The sequence below is a fragment of the Eptatretus burgeri genome, chromosome 8, assembly GCF_056783735.1.
Source record: "Eptatretus burgeri isolate ZD-2024b chromosome 8, Ebu_testis_v1, whole genome shotgun sequence".
NCBI lineage: Eukaryota > Metazoa > Chordata > Myxini > Myxiniformes > Myxinidae > Eptatretus > Eptatretus burgeri.
Window position 1 is genome coordinate 49,832,577 of NC_140968.1, and position 18,741 is coordinate 49,851,317.

At 46.8% G+C, this 18,741-nt stretch overlaps 1 protein-coding gene and 1 pseudogene across 5 annotated transcripts in view; one reads left to right on the forward strand and one right to left on the reverse strand.

The window, feature by feature from the left end:
* Window positions 1-18,741, forward strand: part of TXNDC11 (thioredoxin domain containing 11) — a 181,165-nt gene that overhangs the window by 133,118 nt on the left and 29,306 nt on the right. For all 5 annotated transcript variants that reach the window (XR_015060896.1, XM_085891978.1, XM_085891975.1 and 2 more), the window contains exons 10-11: window positions 6,116-6,231; window positions 17,029-17,109. Coding sequence is in view for 4 of the 5 variants with exons in the window: in XM_085891978.1 (XP_085748104.1) it covers window positions 6,116-6,231; window positions 17,029-17,109 (197 nt within the window). In the remaining variant the exon portion in view is untranslated. The remainder of the gene's footprint in view (window positions 1-6,115; window positions 6,232-17,028; window positions 17,110-18,741) is intronic.
* Window positions 14,131-16,842, reverse strand: LOC147021711 (uncharacterized; annotated as a pseudogene).

Below are 18,741 nucleotides of genomic sequence, written 5' to 3' on the forward strand. Positions count from 1 at the left end.
TGCTTGTATGGGAAGGGGAGGAAATCAGTCTCCTATTTTGGGCTTTTGGGGCTTAAGTTAGAAAGTTTTTTTTTTCCCTTTTCCCCTATTCATTTGAATGGCTGCTTCAGAAGCCCCATTTATCCTCGACTTACATGGATACAAGTGCATTGTATTTAAATATATATATATATATATATATATATATATATATATATATTCATGAAGATTATTTTTAGCAATCTAATCTGGGTTTCAACAATTTTTTTTCACCTTAAAAAATAGTTTCTCCAAAGTTGTACGCTTGCGATGACCGACATGTTTTGTTGGGTGGCGGCTTGGGATCCTAGGGTCCTGAGTTCAAGCCCCGTTGGGCCACTGAATTAATACACCAGGGGGTTGACTCAGCCTGTCATTCTTCCGAGGTCGGCAAAATGAGTACCAGTTCCAGTGTGTGTACTGGTAGAGGGGCACTGCATCAGCGACACAGTCGTGCTTCAAGAAATGATAGCTACCCCGGCAGCTAAGCTGCCATACGACCACCACCTTATGTTTTCGTTGGCGATTGTATTTTCAGGGAATATTTTCATCGAATTTTCAACAAAGTCGGGTGACTTTCAAATATAATTTCCTTTGATTGGGCTCTCCAGAGATTGTTAGATGGAGTTTTGTTTGTGTTATATAGTGCCAGCAATCGACATTGAGATTCACAGTGATGCCCGTCTGCAATTAACGTGAGTGGAGCATTGACTGTGCTCACACTCTACATATAGATGATTCATGTGATGATTCCTTGTATCCCTCTAGTCTAGACGATCCCTTGTATCCCCAGAGACGATCCCTTGTATCCCCATAGATGATCCCTTGTTTATGCCTGGTGTTGGCTTAATGGTTAGGATGGTGAGTTTGGGATCTAAGGATCCTGAGCTCAAATCCCATTTGGCTGTCGAATTAATATCAGTTGGGGTTGACTCTGCCTGTCATCCTTCTGAGGTCGGTAAAATGAGTGCCAGCTTTCTGGTATCCTGTTTCGCAGTTGTGACCCATCCAGGATTGTACCCAATAGCCAAGGAGACTACTTTGGCAGCACCAACACTCTGCACAGAGTATGGTCCCAATGGATGGATGGATCCCTTGTATCCCCACAGACGATCCTTTGTATCCCTGTAATTAAGACGACCCCTTATGCATCAACTTGTGATGTAATTTTTTATTTTTCTACTCATTTCATAATTACACTGTGGGAGTTAAGTTTGGAGAATTGCTCACACAAAATCAAACAATATAGTGAATACTTTATTTGTAATTTGACATATTCTTGACTTGTCTGTAATTTACTGCATTGCACCCCCCCCCCACCCACCCACACCCCAATGTCAGATTGTTTCTGCTTCAAATCACCAAGTCCTTGAATTCCATTGATTTTTTTTCATAATCGTGAAAAATCACTTCCTCTGCAAGCCCCTTCTAATGCCAGACATGTATAAATCTTTTGTATGGGTGCAACTGCCATTTCAGGACATCTGCTTTGACATCCTCATCACTTTGACACTCGGTGACACCAGGATGCTCCTCAAATGGTTGATAAACATAGAAATCACATATAATATATATATATATATATATATATATATATATATATATATATATATATATATATATATATATATCTCATTCTTGGCATGTGTGCGTGCCTGCTGTCCAGTGGGTGCTTCTCGTCAAATCTGAACCAGTGCACTTTAATAATGGGACGTGATGCTTCCTTGCTTGACGCTCAGCATTTCAAAGGATAGTGCACCGACAACCAACCATAGGTTGGCAGCATTAGCACAGGCTTTGATGTGACTAATAGCATCCTTCTGCCTGCATTGAAGTTCCTTGTAAGAGATCTTTTATAATGATGACTATCGGTGATTATTTAATCACCGAGGGGATGGTTAAGCATCCCTCATCCCAATTTTCTAATGTGAATGAATGATGGTTTCTGCACTTCCAAAAGTTAATTACATTTGCTCTGTCACATCACCACACACTGATGCCCATAACCAATTTTTCAACACGACTAATGCTTTCAGGAAGAGGACAATGGTCACCTGTTGGTGAGGACACTGGATGGGGATTCCATCGGTTGTAGGTTCAAACCCAGCTGAAGGATGTCTGACAAAGGGTTTGGATTGTAATCTTCAGGAATTCAAACTAGTCTCAGGAGAATTGCACTTCACTGTTGTATTCTCAGTAAAAAAAAAAACAAGCTGGCTTGTTTACACCTCATTGCAGCATATTCTGGGTGGGTTCTGCCTCTGCATATTCAACACGTGATTCTGTTTTTCATCTGAATCTAGCTGCTCTTGGTGGTCTATTCCACTCAATGCGGTATTCTCTTATTACAGGAGGTCATTCGGAATGACGGTAGTGGGGTAGCCTGTGTTTGAGACCGTGGGGGTGGGGGGGGGGGCATGACTGGCAGTGAGGTCTGTGTTTGAAAACACATGACTGGAGGAGGAGGCCATATTCTAGAATGAGGGGAGCTCGCGGTGAAGCCTGTGTTTAAAACTGGGGAGGGTTTACAGAGGAGCCTGTGTTCAAAAAAGGGTGGTTATTGGTAGAGCCTGGTTGATGTGTGCCATTTTGGATTTTAAATTTATTATCCCCATGCTTTTTGAAAAAAAACAGAGGAATATTGTAATCAGCTCCATCTGTCTGTGTCTGTGTCTGTCCGTCTATTCTGCTATCTCCTCCCGGTTGGGCAGAAATTCACCAAACTCTGTAGTTATGATCACCATATGGCACAAAGGTGCAAGAGCTGTGTCATTTTTTTTTATACATGCCATCAACATTGGGGGCAACATGAAACATGTCACGATTTTTTTGGATTTGACCTCTGGTTCATGCTCCAGGAGTAATGACTTGGTGTTGGGTCATTCCTAGTCATCTTTTTGCCATCTTTCAATGTTGTTTTAGGTGTGAAGCATGGGGGCTTGTGATGGCACATGCATTATCTTCGCTCTAGTTTGTTTGTTTAATTTTTGCTTTTACCTTCGCAATGCTTCCCCCAGTGATATTTTTTCATGGAAGAACGGGATGAAAATAAGTCCGTCAGACGGGAACAAATTTCTCCGAGTTTGGCCGAGCTTATGACGCCTCGTCAACCGAGAGCAGTCACGTTTTGGCAACTGCAGCAGAAAGTTTTGCTCGCTTCTCCTCCAATTGTCTCGCTTTCATCGCCGGAAGACGTAAGACGTAAGCAACCCCTTGGGTTATGAGTGTAGGAATGAGCTGTTGTTGCAGTGACTCTTGGGTTTATGGTTTTGTTTTCGGTGTTCCTGTTTTGCCTTGAACTGTTTTCACGAGATTCGCTGTATTTGTTTGGAAGAACATTGTAAATTGACTTATTGTACATTTTGGGATCTTCATCCTGAAACTCGGCATGACAAATAATCCTATTTTTATGACCTGTTGGGCTGTCGAGGAGAAATTTTAGACATTGCAGAGTACAAGCTTTCATTTAGAATTGTTCGTCACGTTTCTCTATTTGTACGTAGTAATCGTTGGTCATCCAAAGGTGAAGAAGAAACAAATAAAAAGGTGTGCACACGTCACGAAGCTCGGCCGATTTAAAAAAAAAAAAAAAAAAAAAAAATGGACCATGGTCCACCACGGCCGTTGTCGCACCCACCTCACCCCATGGATGTTGCACCCCAGGCCCCCATTTATTTTTTGAAAGCCTTTCCATTTCCTGACCAAGATTTTTTTTATGTCGAAAACCTTTTACAAAGCGCTGGTGATTCACCGAGGGAATGTGTTCTCCATTGGCAGTTGCAAAACCATTATTATTGGCATGATCAGCTGTCACTTCGAACATTTCCGTCGACATCACGGAGTTTTTGTGTTTCTAGAAGGTTTTAACACGAGGTGAACTCCATTTGTTTTGCACGTTCCTGCGGCCATTTCGTGAAGTCATTTTGTAAATGCTATGGTTAATTACCCACTGTAATTGTCTTGCGTTTGAATGGAGGGAAGGTAGCAGACAAACCCATACACGTGTGTGTTGTGTTGTTCGGCCAAGCCCGCATGACTCATTTGGAGCAGGTACAAGGCCTTACGCCATACTCATTTGGTTCACGTTGGCCTCCCTCGGCCCAAGGGATGTGCACTGCCATCGGCGTCCCATGTTCGGCCGTGTCATCGTCGTCCTTTTATTTCAGGGTGCCGCGTTACCTGGACACACATGGCTACCACCTGAGACATACTCGACGAGGACTCGAGAAGTCCAGCATGGTGGCCTTAATGCCTTGGCTTGGTTTATGGACTATGGGTTTATGGAAGGGAAGATAAACATAGTGAAAAGGAGGCTGAGTCGAAGGTCCATTTGTAGCTTGTTGATGGCAGGTGTGTGAGATGGCATTTTTACTTTGAACCATTTTATGAGCGCTTTTATAAATTTTAACGATCCGGTTTGGGTCCTTAACCGAATGTTTTAGTTTCCTCAGCACTGCTATGGGGTTGAAGTGCTTCTGGAGTTTGCAGATTGTAGATCCACCACAACACGTGTGTACAATCGGAATGATTATCACTTTCCCTCTTCTGCTTCCTCCCAGCTTTATTTGTTGATTTTGCTTTTCTAAGATTAGACTTCGATCATTTCAAGGCTTTTGGAGCGAGCGCATTGGTCTGAAATTCCAAAAGTTTTTAATTCTTCTGGTATCTCGATACTCCACCCGTCCTCCCCTCCTTCTCCTCTCTGTACAACGGAGTTAACGCTCAATTGACATAATCAAGAGTTTCAATGAAACAGACCACTGATTTTATGATCGTACGTCCCCCGTAACATATCCTTCGCCCATAAAACCATGAGATTGTCCAATGGAAGTCAAAGTTGATTGGCCAACTTTCTATACTTCACATGCAAGCCCAAGAGAAAAATGCTTTCATATTGTGGTATCCTTTGATTTGAGGACAGACAGCAAGAAGGTAACGTAAATCTACCGACCGGGTCCACCGAAGATGTTCCGGATTGCAACGAATGATCTTGCCCCACGCTTTCCCTTTGGAAGCATCCATTTTGATGCACAAGCCATACATTTCAAGCTGTGTTGACATTAACCTGTGATCACTAACCATTTCTACTTTTAAACATTGATGGTAAGATCGCTGCAAAGAATGATTTCCTCGCAATGCAATTAGCGAAACGGCTGATCTGCCATTATTGCTGCAGGGGTTCATCGGTGGCTTGATGGATGGGGATTTGTCCCGGCGGTCACTGCCCCGAGCCGAGAGTCAGATCATGTAAAGTGACGTGCCAGATTTATCCGACGTGTGCTCGGATTCCGCGTTGCCAGGTCACGTGCTACGGTTTGCGCATGCTGTACGCATGACAGTATCTTGTGCATTGCGGCAGCCCTCCTGCTGTTGTGTGCTTGCTTGGTTTTTCCTTTGTTATCCCATGATTCGAATAGCCTATTTGGGTTGGCTCATTCATGTTTCCATCTGAACCACTGGCTGTGTCTCTATTCCCACTGTCCCATATGTTCATCCACAAATGTCTGTGATTCACATTATAAAGTACGCTGATGTCAAGTAATGTCTGTCCTGCATGTGATCTGTTAACCCCCTCCCCACTCCCCATGAACCTTCTAATTTTGATTCTGATGTACCAGAGTCTGATACAAAGCGTCAGTGCTGCCGAAGCGGATTCTTTGCATGGGTTGTGTTGGGTGGTTTGTCATTACCTTTCAAGCAGTAGTTAGGGCAGGGATTTGTAATTTGTTGATGGTGCCAGCCATTACTCACTTACTATTCACGAATGACACCGTGGAATCGTTAGCCTCCACCAACAAACGACGACAGATGGGGTGCCTAATTTAACGTCCATCCGAGGGACGGTACCACACATCGATGAATTGCCCTGTCTGAAAAACACCCGGATGACAGTGTCTCGCGAGGTCAGGATTCAAACACAGGTTAGACCACTTCAAGGCGAGTGTGTGTACCTTGGGACCATCCTGCCAGCTCTCCATAAGCCTTCGATTAATGTAAAATTTAAAATAAAATTGTTTCCCTGTGAAAGTTTCTAAAAGCTTTTTGCTTGTTGCTCGTGATATTGACAAAGCGCTGTGGTTTGATGTGCTTTGTGCAGGATGTTTTGCTGCTGCACTATGCTGAATGGTGCGGTTTTTGTGCCATTTTAACCCATCTCTTCATTCAGCTGGCCACTCAACTTGCTGCAAGTAATGCAGGCATCGTGGTTGCAAGGTACATAGTCCACCACCTCCCCTCCCTCCCCCCTACCCCACCATCCCTCACTTCTCGGCCACTTTCTCATAATATATGCAAAACAATTGTAATGCGGTAAAGTCAGCTACTCAAATTTTGCTTTGGATAGACGGCAAATGACGGTGCTAACTATTCTGTGATTCTGATGGATCTTATACTCTGTCCGAGTGTCGGTGCTGCGAAGCAGTTTCTTGGCAAGGGTTATACTGGGTGGTTTGCCATTGCCTTCCCAGCAGTTGTCAGCACAAGAATTTGTCATTTGTTCATGGTGCCGGTGACAACTCACCGACTTTTAGTGAAGGACACCGTGGGATCTTTAACGTCCACCACCTAATGACATCAGATGGGGTGCCCGGTTTAATGTCTGTCCTCATCTATGGCCACATTGAGTGAGACAGCTGGATGCCAGTTTATAGCACAGACGGGGTTCAAACCCAAGCTAGGCGGCTTTGAGGCCATCCTGCCAGCTTTACGAACCATGACTGCATGATTCATCTTTCTGCTCAAAAGTTTTGAAGCCATTGTCCAAAAAAAGTTTTGTCTAAATGCGACTCGCTGTTGCCAATCAATGCCGTGTTGACAACAATGAATGACTAAGGATTCATTGCTGCCTACGGGTGAATCCCCTGGAGTAGTGTGCAAATCCCAAGGACAGAATTTCCTGCCATAAATGAACATGGTTTATCACCCCACTGCACTATAGTGAGGACGTTTCCATGGTAAGCAGGTGGAACAAAGCCGGAATGGCTCCAGAGTTTGACAATGGCCTACAAGGGGGAGTCAAAAAGTTTTTCTTTCTCAAATGGCATCAGGAAGTTCACCCCTCCCACATTGGAAAATGTGTGGCTGCCTGGAAACCACGGATAAGGACAAAGATCTCTGCCCAGGTTCACCGGGGCAAGGCCATTGCGCTATGGTTTTTTTTTTTGTTGTTGTTGGCATGGGGGGGGGGATTAATCTTTTGACTCCCTCTCATAAGTAAACTTTTGGTTGGCTTACAATTGACTCCAATAACAATGGTGGCTGTATGAGGACAGCGGAAAACTTTACCTCCGATGCCATCCACGGAATGTGATGTGTATGAGTGAGTGAGTGTGAGTGTGTGCGAGTGTGTAAGCGAGTGTCTGAGTGTGAGTGTGTAAGTGAGTGAGTCAGTGTGTGTGTGGGTGAATGAGCGAGTGAGTGTGTGTGTGTGTGTGTGAGCGTGAGTGTGTTTGAGTGAGTGAGTGATTGTGTGAGTGTGTTCGTGAGTGTCTGTGTGAGTGAGTGAGTGTGTGTGTGTGTGTGTGAGTGTGTCTGTGTGACAGAGTGAGTGTCTGTGAGTGAGTGAGTGTCTGAGTGATTGACTGTGTGTGAGAGTGTGAATGAGTGTCTGTGTGAGTGTGTGAGTGAGTCTCTGTGTGAGTGATTGTCTGTGCGAGTGAGTGAGTGAGTGAGTGTCTGTGAGTGAGTCTCTGTGTGAGTGATTGTCTGTGTGAGTGAGTGAGTGCGTGTGAGTGACTGTGTGAGTGATTGAGTGTGTGTGAGTGAATTGTGAGCGTGTGTGAGTCTATCCATCCATCCATCGGGACCATACTCCATGCAGAGCGTTGGTGCTGCCTAAGCAGTCTCCTTGGCTATTGTGCACAATCCTGGACGGGTCGCCACTCCGACACAGTATACCAGCATGCTGGCACTCATTTTACCGACCTCGGAAGGATGACAGGCAGAGTCAACCCCACCTGGTATGAATTCAACAGTGGAGTGGTGTTTGAACTCAGGATCAGAGGATTCCAAGCCACCACCCTAACCATTGAGCCAACAACAGGTATAGTGAGTGAGTGTGAGGGTGTGATTGTGTGAGTGAGAGTGTGAGTGTATGAGTGAGTGAGTGTGTGAGTGAGTGTGGAAGTTTGTGAGTGAGTCTTTGTGATTGTGGAAGTGTATGAGTGCGAGTGAGTATGTGTGAGTGTGTGAGTGAGTGTCTGTGTGAGTGTCTGTGTGAGTGTGTGTGTGTGTGTGTGAGTGTGTGTCTGTGTGAGTGAGTGTGTGTGAGTTTAAGTGTGTGAGTATGACTGAATGTGTGTGTGAGTGAGTGTGAGTGTGTGAGTGGGTGTCTGTGTGAGTAAGTGCGAGTGTGACTGTGTGAGTATGTGTCTGTGTGAGTGTGTGACTGTGTGAGTGTGTCTGTGTGAGTGTGTCTGTGTGAGTGTGTGTCTGTGTGAGAGTGTGTCTGTGTGAGTGGGTCTGTGTGACTGTGTCTGTGTGAGTGGGTGTCTGTGTGAGTGGGTGTCTGTGTGAGTGGGTGTGTGTGTGAGTGAGAGAGTGAGTGTGTGTGAGAGGGTGAGTGATTGAGTGTCTGTGTGAGTGAGTGTGTCTGTGTGAGTGAGTGTGTCTGTGTGAGTGAGTGAGTGAGTGAGTGTGTCTGTGTGAGTGAGTGAGTGTGTCTGTGTGAGTGAGTGAGTGAGTGTGTCTGTGTGAGTGAGTGAGTGTGTCTGTGTGAGTGAGTGAGTGAGTGTGTCTGTGTGAGTGAGTGAGTGAGTGTGTCTGTGTGAGTGAGTGAGTGAGTGTGTCTGTGTGAGTGAGTGTGTCTGTGCGAGTGAGTGAGTGAGTGTGTGAGTGCGAGTGAGTGAGTGAGTGTGTGAGTGCGAGTGAGTGAGTGAGTGTGTGAGTGCGAGTGAGTGAGTGAGTGTGTGAGTGCGAGTGAGTGAGTGAGTGTGTGAGTGCGAGTGAGTGAGTGTGTGAGTGCGTGTGTGTCGATGTGAGTGAGTGTGCGAGTGATTGTGGGAGTGTCTGTGCGAGTGATTGTGGGAGTGTCTGTGCGAGTGATTGTGGGAGTGTCTGTGCGAGTGATTGTGGGAGTGTCTGTGCGAGTGATTGTGGGAGTGTCTGTGCGAGTGATTGTGGGAGTGTCTGTGCGAGTGATTGTGGGAGTGTCTGTGCGAGTGATTGTGGGAGTGTCTGTGCGAGTGATTGTGGGAGTGTCTGTGCGAGTGATTGTGGGAGTGTCTGTGCGAGTGATTGTGGGAGTGTCTGTGCGAGTGATTGTGGGAGTGTCTGTGCGAGTGTCTGTGCGAGTGTCTGTTCGAGTGTCTGTGCGAGTGTCTGTGCGAGTGTCTGTGCGAGTGTCTGTGCGAGTGTCTGTGCGAGTGTCTGTGCGAGTGTCTGTGCGAGTGTCTGTGCGAGTGATTGTGGGAGTGATTGTGGGAGTGTCTGTGCGAGTGATTGTGGGAGTGTCTGTGCGAGTGATTGTGGGAGTGTCTGTGCGAGTGATTGTGGGAGTGTCTGTGCGAGTGATTGTGGGAGTGTCTGTGCGAGTGATTGTGGGAGTGTCTGTGCGAGTGATTGTGGGAGTGTCTGTGCGAGTGATTGTGGGAGTGTCTGTGCGAGTGTCTGTGCGAGTGTCTGTGCGAGTGTCTGTGCGAGTGTCTGTGCGAGTGTCTGTGCGAGTGTCTGTGCGAGTGATTGTGGGAGTGTCTGTGCGAGTGATTGTGGGAGTGTCTGTGCGAGTGATTGTGGGAGTGTCTGTGCGAGTGATTGTGGGAGTGTCTGTGCGAGTGATTGTGGGAGTGTCTGTGCGAGTGATTGTGGGAGTGTCTGTGCGAGTGATTGTGGGAGTGTCTGTGCGAGTGATTGTGGGAGTGTCTGTGCGAGTGATTGTGGGAGTGTCTGTGCGAGTGATTGTGGGAGTGTCTGTGCGAGTGATTGTGGGAGTGTCTGTGCGAGTGATTGTGGGAGTGTCTGTGCGAGTGATTGTGGGAGTGTCTGTGCGAGTGATTGTGGGAGTGTCTGTGCGAGTGATTGTGGGAGTGTCTGTGCGAGTGATTGTGGGAGTGTCTGTGCGAGTGATTGTGGGAGTGTCTGTGCGAGTGATTGTGGGAGTGTCTGTGCGAGTGATTGTGGGAGTGTCTGTGCGAGTGATTGTGGGAGTGTCTGTGCGAGTGATTGTGGGAGTGTCTGTGCGAGTGATTGTGGGAGTGTCTGTGCGAGTGATTGTGGGAGTGTCTGTGCGAGTGATTGTGGGAGTGTCTGTGCGAGTGATTGTGGGAGTGTCTGTGCGAGTGATTGTGGGAGTGTCTGTGCGAGTGATTGTGGGAGTGTCTGTGCGAGTGATTGTGGGAGTGTCTGTGCGAGTGATTGTGGGAGTGTCTGTGCGAGTGATTGTGGGAGTGTCTGTGCGAGTGATTGTGGGAGTGTCTGTGCGAGTGATTGTGGGAGTGTCTGTGCGAGTGATTGTGGGAGTGTCTGTGCGAGTGATTGTGGGAGTGTCTGTGCGAGTGATTGTGGGAGTGTCTGTGCGAGTGATTGTGGGAGTGTCTGTGCGAGTGATTGTGGGAGTGTCTGTGCGAGTGATTGTGGGAGTGTCTGTGCGAGTGATTGTGGGAGTGTCTGTGCGAGTGATTGTGGGAGTGTCTGTGCGAGTGTCTGTGGGAGTGTCTGTGCGAGTGTCTGTGGGAGTGTCTGTGCGAGTGAGTGAGTGAGTGTCTGTGTGTATGTATGTGCGTGAGTGTGAGTGAGTGGCTGTGTGAGTGGGTGAGTGACTGTCTGTGTCAGTGATTGATTGAGTGTCTGTGTGAGTGATTGAGTGAGTTGTGAGTGTGTGTGAGATTAAGTGTGCGAGTGTGTGTGTGAGTGTGAGTGTGTATGAGAGTGAGTGTGGAAGTGTGTGTGCGAGTGTGATCGAGTGCGTGAGTGAGAGTGAGTGAGTGAATGTATGTGATAGTGAGTGAGTGAGTGTGTGAGTTTGAGTGTGAGCGAGTGTCTGTGAGTGAGTGTGTGTGAGTGAGTGAGTGTGTGTGAGTGAGTGAGAGTGCGAGTGAGTGTGTGAGGGTGTGAGGGAGAGTGTGTGAATGAGTTGGTGTGATTGTGCATGAGTGTGTGTGAAAGTGAGTGCGTGAGTTCATGTGTGTGAGTGAGTGCCTGTGTGAGTGTGTTTGAGTGAGTGTCTGTGTGATTGTGTGAGTGTGAATGAGTGTCTGTGTGAGTGAGTGAATTGTGAGCATGTGTGAGAGTAAGTGTGTGTGATTGTGTGAGTGAGTGTGTCTGTGTGAGTGTGAATGAGTGTGTGTGAGTGAGTGTGTGAGTGAGTGAGAGTGTGAGTGAGTGTGTGAGGGTGTGAGTGAGTGTATGAATGAGTTGGTGTGATTGTGCATGAGTGTGTGTGTGAAAGTGAGTGCGTGGGTTGATGTGTGTGAGTGAGTGTGTGTGAGTGTGTTTGAGTGAGTGTCTGTGTGAGTGTGTATGAGCGTGAGTGACATTGTGATTGTGTGAGTGTGAATGAGTGTCTGTGTGAGTGAGTGAATTGTGAGCATGTGTGAGAGTAAGTGTGTGTGATTGTGTGAGTGAGTGTGTCTGTGTGAGTGTGAATGAGTGTCTGTGTGAGTGAGTGAGTGAATTGTGAGCATGTGTGAGAGTAAGTGTGTGTGATTATGTGAGTGAGCGTGTGTGTGTGTGTGTGTGTGTGCGTGTGTGTGTGTGTGTGTGTGAGTGTGTGCGTGTGTGTGTGTGTGTGTGAGAGAGTATGAGTGAGTGTTTGTCTGTGTGAGTGAGTGAGTGTCTATGTGAGTGTGTGCGAGTGAGAGAGTGAGTGCGTGTGAGTTTAAGTGTGTGAGTATGACCGTGTGTGTGCGAGTGTGATCGAGTGTGGGTGGGTGAGTGTGTGAGTGTGATCGAGTGTGGGTGGGTGAGTGTGTGAGTGAGTGTCTGTGTGTCTGTGTGAGTGAGTGAGTGATTGAGTGAGTTGTGAGTGTGTGTGAGATTAAGTGTGTGAGTGTGTGCGTGAGTGCGAGTGAGTGTATGATAGTGAGTGTGGAAGTGTGTGAGTGAGTGGGGAAGTGTGTGAGTGAGTGAGAGTGCGAGTGAGTGTGTGTGAGTGAGTGAAAGTACGAGTGAGGGTGTGAGCGAGAGTGCATGTGATTGTGCATGAGTGTGTGTGTGAGCAAGTGTCTGTGAGAGTCTGTATGAGCGTGAGTATCTGTGTGAGTGTGTATGAGCGTGAGTATCTGTGTGAGTGTGTATGAGCGTGAGTATCTGTGTGAGTGTGCATGAGCGTGAGTGTCTGTGTGAGTGTGTATGAGCGAGCGAGTGTCTGTGTGAGTGTGTATGAGCGAGCGAGTGTCTGTGTGAGTGTGTATGAGCGAGCGAGTGTCTGTGTGAGCGAGCGAGCGAGCGAGTGTCTGTGTGAGCGAGCGAGCGAGCGAGTGTCTGTGTGAGCGAGCGAGCGAGCGAGTGTCTGTGTGAGCGAGCGAGCGAGCGAGTGTCTGTGTGAGCGAGCGAGCGAGTGTCTGTGTGAGCGAGCGAGCGAGCGAGTGTCTGTGTGAGCGAGCGAGCGAGCGAGCGAGTGTCTGTGTGAGCGAGCGAGCGAGCGAGTGTCTGTGTGAGCGAGCGAGTGTCTGTGTGAGTGAGCGAGCGAGTGTCTGTGTGAGTGAGCGAGCGAGCGAGTGTCTGTGTGAGTGAGCGAGCGAGCGAGTGTCTGTGTGAGTGAGCGAGCGAGCGAGTGTCTGTGTGAGTGAGCGAGCGAGCGAGTGTCTGTGTGAGTGAGTGTCTGTGTGAGTGATTGATTGAGTGTCTGTGTGAGTGAGTGAGTGTGTATGAGAGTGAGTGTGTATGAGAGTGAGTGTGGAAGTGTGTGTGTGTGATCGAATGTGTGAGTGAGAGTGAGTGTGTGAATGTGTGTGATAGTGAGAGTGAGTGTGAGTGTGAGCGAGTGTCTGTGAGTGAGTGAGTGCGAGTGAGTGTGTGAGTGTGAGAGTGCAAGTGAGTGAGTGTGTGAATGAGTTAGTGTGATTGTGCATGAGTGTGTGTGTGCAAGTGAGTGCATGAGTTCATGTGTGTGAGTGAGTGTCTGTGTGAGTGTGTATGAGCGTGAGTGTCTGTGTGAGTGTGTATGAGCGTGAGTGTCTGTGTGAGTGTGTATGAGCGTGAGTGTCTGTGTGAGTGTGTATGAGCGTGAGTGTCTGTGTGAGTGTGTATGAGCGTGAGTGTCTGTGTGAGTGTGTATGAGCGTGAGTGTCTGTGTGAGCGTGAGTGTCTGTATGAGCGTGTGTCTGTGTGAGTTCGAGATTGAGTGAGATTGTGTGAGTGTATGTGTGAGAGTGTGGGTGATTGTGGAAGTGTGTGAGTGAGTGAGTGTGTTAGTGAGTGTGTGAGTGAATGAGTGTCTGTGTGAGTGAGTGAGAGAGTAATTGAATTGTGAGCAAGTGTGTGAGTGCAAGTGTGTGAGTGCGAGTGTGAGTGAGTGCGAGTGTGTGAGTGTGTGTGTGTGAGGAAGTGAGTGTGTGTGGGTGTGAGCGTGTTTGAGTGTCTGTGAGTGAGTGTGTGTGTGTGTGAGTGATTGAGTGTGTGTGAGTGAGTGTGAATGAGTGTCTGTGTGAATGAGTGTCTGTGTGAGTGAGTGAGTGTGTCTGAGTGAGTGTGTGAGTGAGTGAGAGTGTGAGTGAGTGTGTGAGGGTGTGAGTGAGTGTATGAATGAGTTGGTGTGATTGTGCATGAGTGTGTGTGTGAAAGTGAGTGCGTGAGTTCATGTGTGTGAGTGAGTGTGTGTGAGTGTGTTTGAGTGAGTGTCTGTGTGAGTGTGTATGAGCGTGAGTGATATTGTGATTGTGTGAGTGTGAATGAGTGTCTGTGTGAGTGAGTGAATTGTGAGCATGTGTGAGAGTAAGTGTGTGTGATTGTGTGAGTGAGTGTGTCTGTGTGAGTGTGAATGAGTGTCTGTGTGAGTGAGTGAGTGAATTGTGAGCATGTGTGAGAGTAAGTGTGTGTGATTATGTGAGTGAGTGTGTGTGTGTGTGTGTGTGTGTGTGTGTGTGTGTGTGTGTGTGTGTGTGTGTGTGTGTGAGTGTGTGTGTGTGTGTGTGTGTGTGTGTGAGTGAGTGTCTGAGTGAGTGAGTGTCTGTGTGAGTGAGTGAGTGTCTGTGTGAGTGTGTGCGAGTGAGAGAGTGTGTGCGTGTGAGTTTAAGTGTGTGAGTATGACAGTGTGTGTGCGAGTGTGATCGAGTGTGGGTGGGTGAGTGTGTGAGTGTGATCGAGTGTGGGTGGGTGAGTGTGTGAGTCAGTGTCTGTGTGTCTGTGTGAGTGAGTGAGTGGCTGAGTGAGTGGATGAGTGTGTGTGAGATTAAGTGTGTGAGTGTGTGCGTGAGTGCGAGTGAGTGTATGATAGTGAGTGTGGAAGTGTGTGAGTGAGTGGGGAAGTGTGTGAGTGAGTGAGAGTGCGAGTGAGTGTGTGTGAGTGAGTGAAAGTACGAGTGAGGCCGTGAGCGAGAGTGTGTGAGTGTGTGTGTCTGTGTATGTGAGTGTGTCAGTGAGTGTGAGTGAGTATCTGTGCGAGTGAGTGAGTGTCTGTCCAAGTGAGTGAGTGTGTGTGAGAGGGTGTGTGTGTGTGAGAGGGTGAGTGTGTGAGTGATTGAATGTGTGAGTGAGTTAGTGTGTCTGTGTGAGTGAGTGAGTCTGTGTGAGTGAGTGAGTGTGAATGTCTGAGTGAGTGTGTGAGTGAGTGCAAGTGTCTATGTGAGTGAGTGTGTGTGAGTGAGTGAGTGTCTGTGTGAGTGTGAGCAAGAGTGTCTGTGTGAGTGAGTGAGTGTGTGAATGAGTGTGTGAGTGAGTGTGTGTGTGAATGTCAATGTGAATGAGTGTGCGAGTGAGTGTCTGTGTGAGTGTGTGCGAGTGAGTGTCTGTGATTGAGTGTGTGTGTGCGAGTGAGTGTCTGTGTGAGTGAGTGTGTGTGCGAGTGAGTGTGTGTGCGAGTGAGTGTGTGAGTGTGTGAGTGAGAGAGTAAGTTAATTGTGAGCATGTGTGAGAGTAAGTGTGTATGTGAGTGTGTCAGTGAGTGTGAGTGAGTATCTGTGCGAGTGAGTGAGTGTCTGTCCAAGTGAGTGAGTGTGTGTGAGAGGGTGTGTGTGTGTGAGAGGGTGAGTGTGTGAGTGATTGAATGTGTGAGTGAGTTAGTGTGTCTGTGTGAGTGAGTGAGTCTGTGTGAGTGAGTGAGTGTGAATGTCTGAGTGAGTGTGTGAGTGAGTGAGTGTGTGAGTGTGTGAATGAGTGTGAGTGAGTGAGTGTGTGAGTGTGTGAATGAGTGTGAGTGAGTGAGTGTCTGTGTGAGTGTGAGCAAGAGTGTCTGTGTGAGTGAGTGTGTGAATGAGTGTGTGAGTGAGTGAGTGTGTGCGAGTGAGTGTCTGTGTGAGTGTGAGCGAGTGAGTGTCTGTGTTAGTGAGTGTGAGCGAGTGAGTGTCTGTGTGTGTGAGTGTGTGAGTGAGTGAGAGAGTAAGTTAATTGTGAGCATGTGTGAGAGTATGTGTGTGTGTGTGTGTGTGTGTGTGTGTGTGTGTGTGTGTGTGTGTGTGTGTGTGTGTGTGAGTGCGAGTGTGTGTGTGTGTGAGTGAGTGCGAGTGAGTGTGTGAGTGTGTGAGTGAGAGTGTGAGAGAGTGTGTGTGTGAGGAAGTGAGTGTGTGTGAGCGTGTGCATGTTTGAGTGTCTGTGAGTGTGTGTGCGAGTGAGTGAGTGTCTGTCCGAGTGAGTGAGTGTCTGTCCGAGTGAGTGAGTGTCTGTCCGAGTGAGTGAGTGAGTGAGTGTGTGTGAGAGGGTGAGTGTGTGTGAGAGGGTGAGTGTGTGTGAGAGGGTGAGTGTGTGTGAGAGGGTGAGTGTGTCTGTGTGTCTGTGTCTGTGTGTCTGTGTCTGTGTGTCTGTGTCTGTGTGTGTGTGTGTCTGTGTGTGTGTGTCTGTGTCTGTGTGTCTGTGTGTCTGTGTGTCTGTGTGTCTGTGTGTCTGTGTGACTGAGTGTGTGTGTCTGTGTGACTGAGTGTGTGTGTCTGTGTGACTGAGTGTGTGTGTCTGTGTGACTGAGTGTGTGTGTCTGTGTGACTGAGTGTGTGTGTCTGTGTGAGTGAGTGTGTGTGTCTGTGTGAGTGAGAGTGTGTGTCTGTGTGAGTGAGTGTCTGTGTGAGTGTCTGTGTGAGTGAGTGGGTGTCTGTGAGTGGGTGAGTGAGTGTCTGTATGAGTGTGTGAGTGAGTGTCTACGTGAGTGAGTGGGTGAGTGAGTGTCTGCGTGAATGAGTGAGTGAGCGTGAGTGAGCGTGTCTGTGTGAGTGTCTGTGTGAGAGTCTGTGTGAGTGTCTGTGTGAGAGCGAGTGTCTGTGTCTGTGTGAGAGCGAGTGTCTGTGTCTGTGTGTGTGTGTGTGTGTGTGTGTGTGTGAGTGTGTATGTGTGAATGAGTGTGTGTGTGATTGACTGTGTGAGTGTGTGTGTGTGTGTGTGTGTGTGTGTGAGTGTGTGTGATTGAGCGTCTGTGTGAGTGAGTGAGCGTCTGTGTGATTGACTGTGAGTGTGAGTAAGCGTCTGTGTGAGTAAGCGAGCGTCTGTGTGAGTGAATGAGCGTGTATGAATGAGCGTCTGTGTGAGTGAGCGTCTGTGCGAGTGTGTGAGTGTGTGGGTGAGTGTGTGTGAGTGTGTGAGTGAGTGAAAAAAAATTGGCAATTTGTATTTCTTAAACTCCCTTTGCTTTCTGACGTTTTGTGATATTGTTTGTTTCCCTTGAGATATGATGTGCTGTTGGCTGGACTGATCGAGTGACGCCACAAAACACCAAATTGTAACGGATCGATCTTTTGTTTGCTTCATGAACAAAAGTTGATGAAGTTGCTGATACGTTTTGTGCAGTCCAGCTCCCTCCCCCTTCCTCCCCTCCCCAGACGGATTATTTATTGACTTAAACTTGTATATCCTAAGAAAATCGATCTTGAAAAAGTCCTGTTTGTGATTGTTCATTCATTGTTTTTGGTTTTGTGCTTCCCCTTTTTTCCTCAGAATCAACAGTGACGCCAACGATCTCCCATGGGAGTTTGTCGTGGACCATTACCCATCACTCTTTCTCTTTCCAGCTCGCAGGTACTCCTAAATTCCACATGTTGTTTTGATGTCCCTCTTAGCAGTTCGAACAATCACCTATATTTTGTTTTTATCCCCCGCCAACCAACGAAGTTGGCGGGGGATATAGAAATGGCTGTTCTTGAAATACCCAATGGTTCTTACACCATGACTCGTTTCCAACCTATGGTTGAAGGAAGGGGTTTTCTGCCATTAATCCTTCACAGCTCATGTGGACAATCTTGCTCTGTTCATGTGAGAGTGAAGGAGTAAGTTAACGAGGTGTTACATTCCTCCCTCTCTCAGACCTTTATATCGGGACTCGCAGCATGCTTGCTGTGCCGGTACAATGTGGATCCAATTATGCGATCAATTTGGCAGACCCCACAGGGGTTTATGGCTTCCTGTCTGGCAGTGCTTCGGGTGCTTTGGCAGCTCGCCACACAAGGGAAGAAAAAATAAAAAAATAAAAAAAAAACTTGTGTTCAGGGAACAGAAGTGGAATTCAGGGAACTTGTCCAACACAGTAGTTTTATATTTGGGAAATGGTTCTCGTCCATTAAAATGTTTTTTGCAGTAAAAAGCAAACGTAATGTTGATACTAGAACTAGAGCAACACTCATACCCCAAGGGGTTGCTAACATCTTCCAGCGAGACAATTGGAGGAGAAGCAAGCAAAACTTGCTGCTGCAGTTGCCAAAATATGACTGCTCTCGGTTGATGAGACATCCATCATAAGATCGGCTAAACTTAGAGAAATTTGTTCCTGTGCAACGGACTAATTTTTTCACCTCGTTTTTCCATGGGGAAAAAAAATCACTATGGTAAGCATTGCGAAGGTAGATAAACAAAATACAAACAAGTGGTGCCAGGCACAACAAATCCCACCCATTTAAAGCATAAAGTTATTTTGGGGATCAAATTCAAATTTGATACATCCTTAACCTGAATGTTGATTATAAGAAATAGAATAAGGAATATTTTAGTCTTCGTTTGAAGTCAATTAAACCATTTTTGACGAAGTCATGACCGTAAAATGATTTTGACCTTTCAAGGCCACGTAAGGTCAAAGGTCATGGTGTCAAATGAAAGCCAATAAAGGACTTGATATATATCTTCCATAGTAAACATGCATATTCCTAACCTCTTTTGATTTATTATGGGAAATATGTAATTTTGACCGATGACATCATAATGCTTGAATGTGATAACTGTTGTTTAAATCACGGGTACTTGAAACTTGTTAGTCTAGAGCTGGCCACGTATGTCTGTAGGGTATAGATATGGCCTGTAAAATTAATATTTATTATCCATCTACCCACACCTATCAAATATGTTATAATATATAAAATTAACATAATTTACAAGCTTCAAGTACCCGCGGTTTAAATAGTGTGTGGTGCACTTGATAATAAACATCAGTGTGTCTGTGTACAATGTGTACAACATTTGTGTGTACAACAAACATACAATAAGACAAACAAACATGTTTTTTTTTACATTTTATTTATCTTAAAAAAATCTCACAAATAGAGTCTTTGATAATACCATGTGGGCAAACGGATTTGTCCAAGCCTCTTTTGAATAGTATTGTTATATATTTGGAGATAGAGATATGGAAGAGCAAAAGTGAAACTTGGTGAACATCATTAT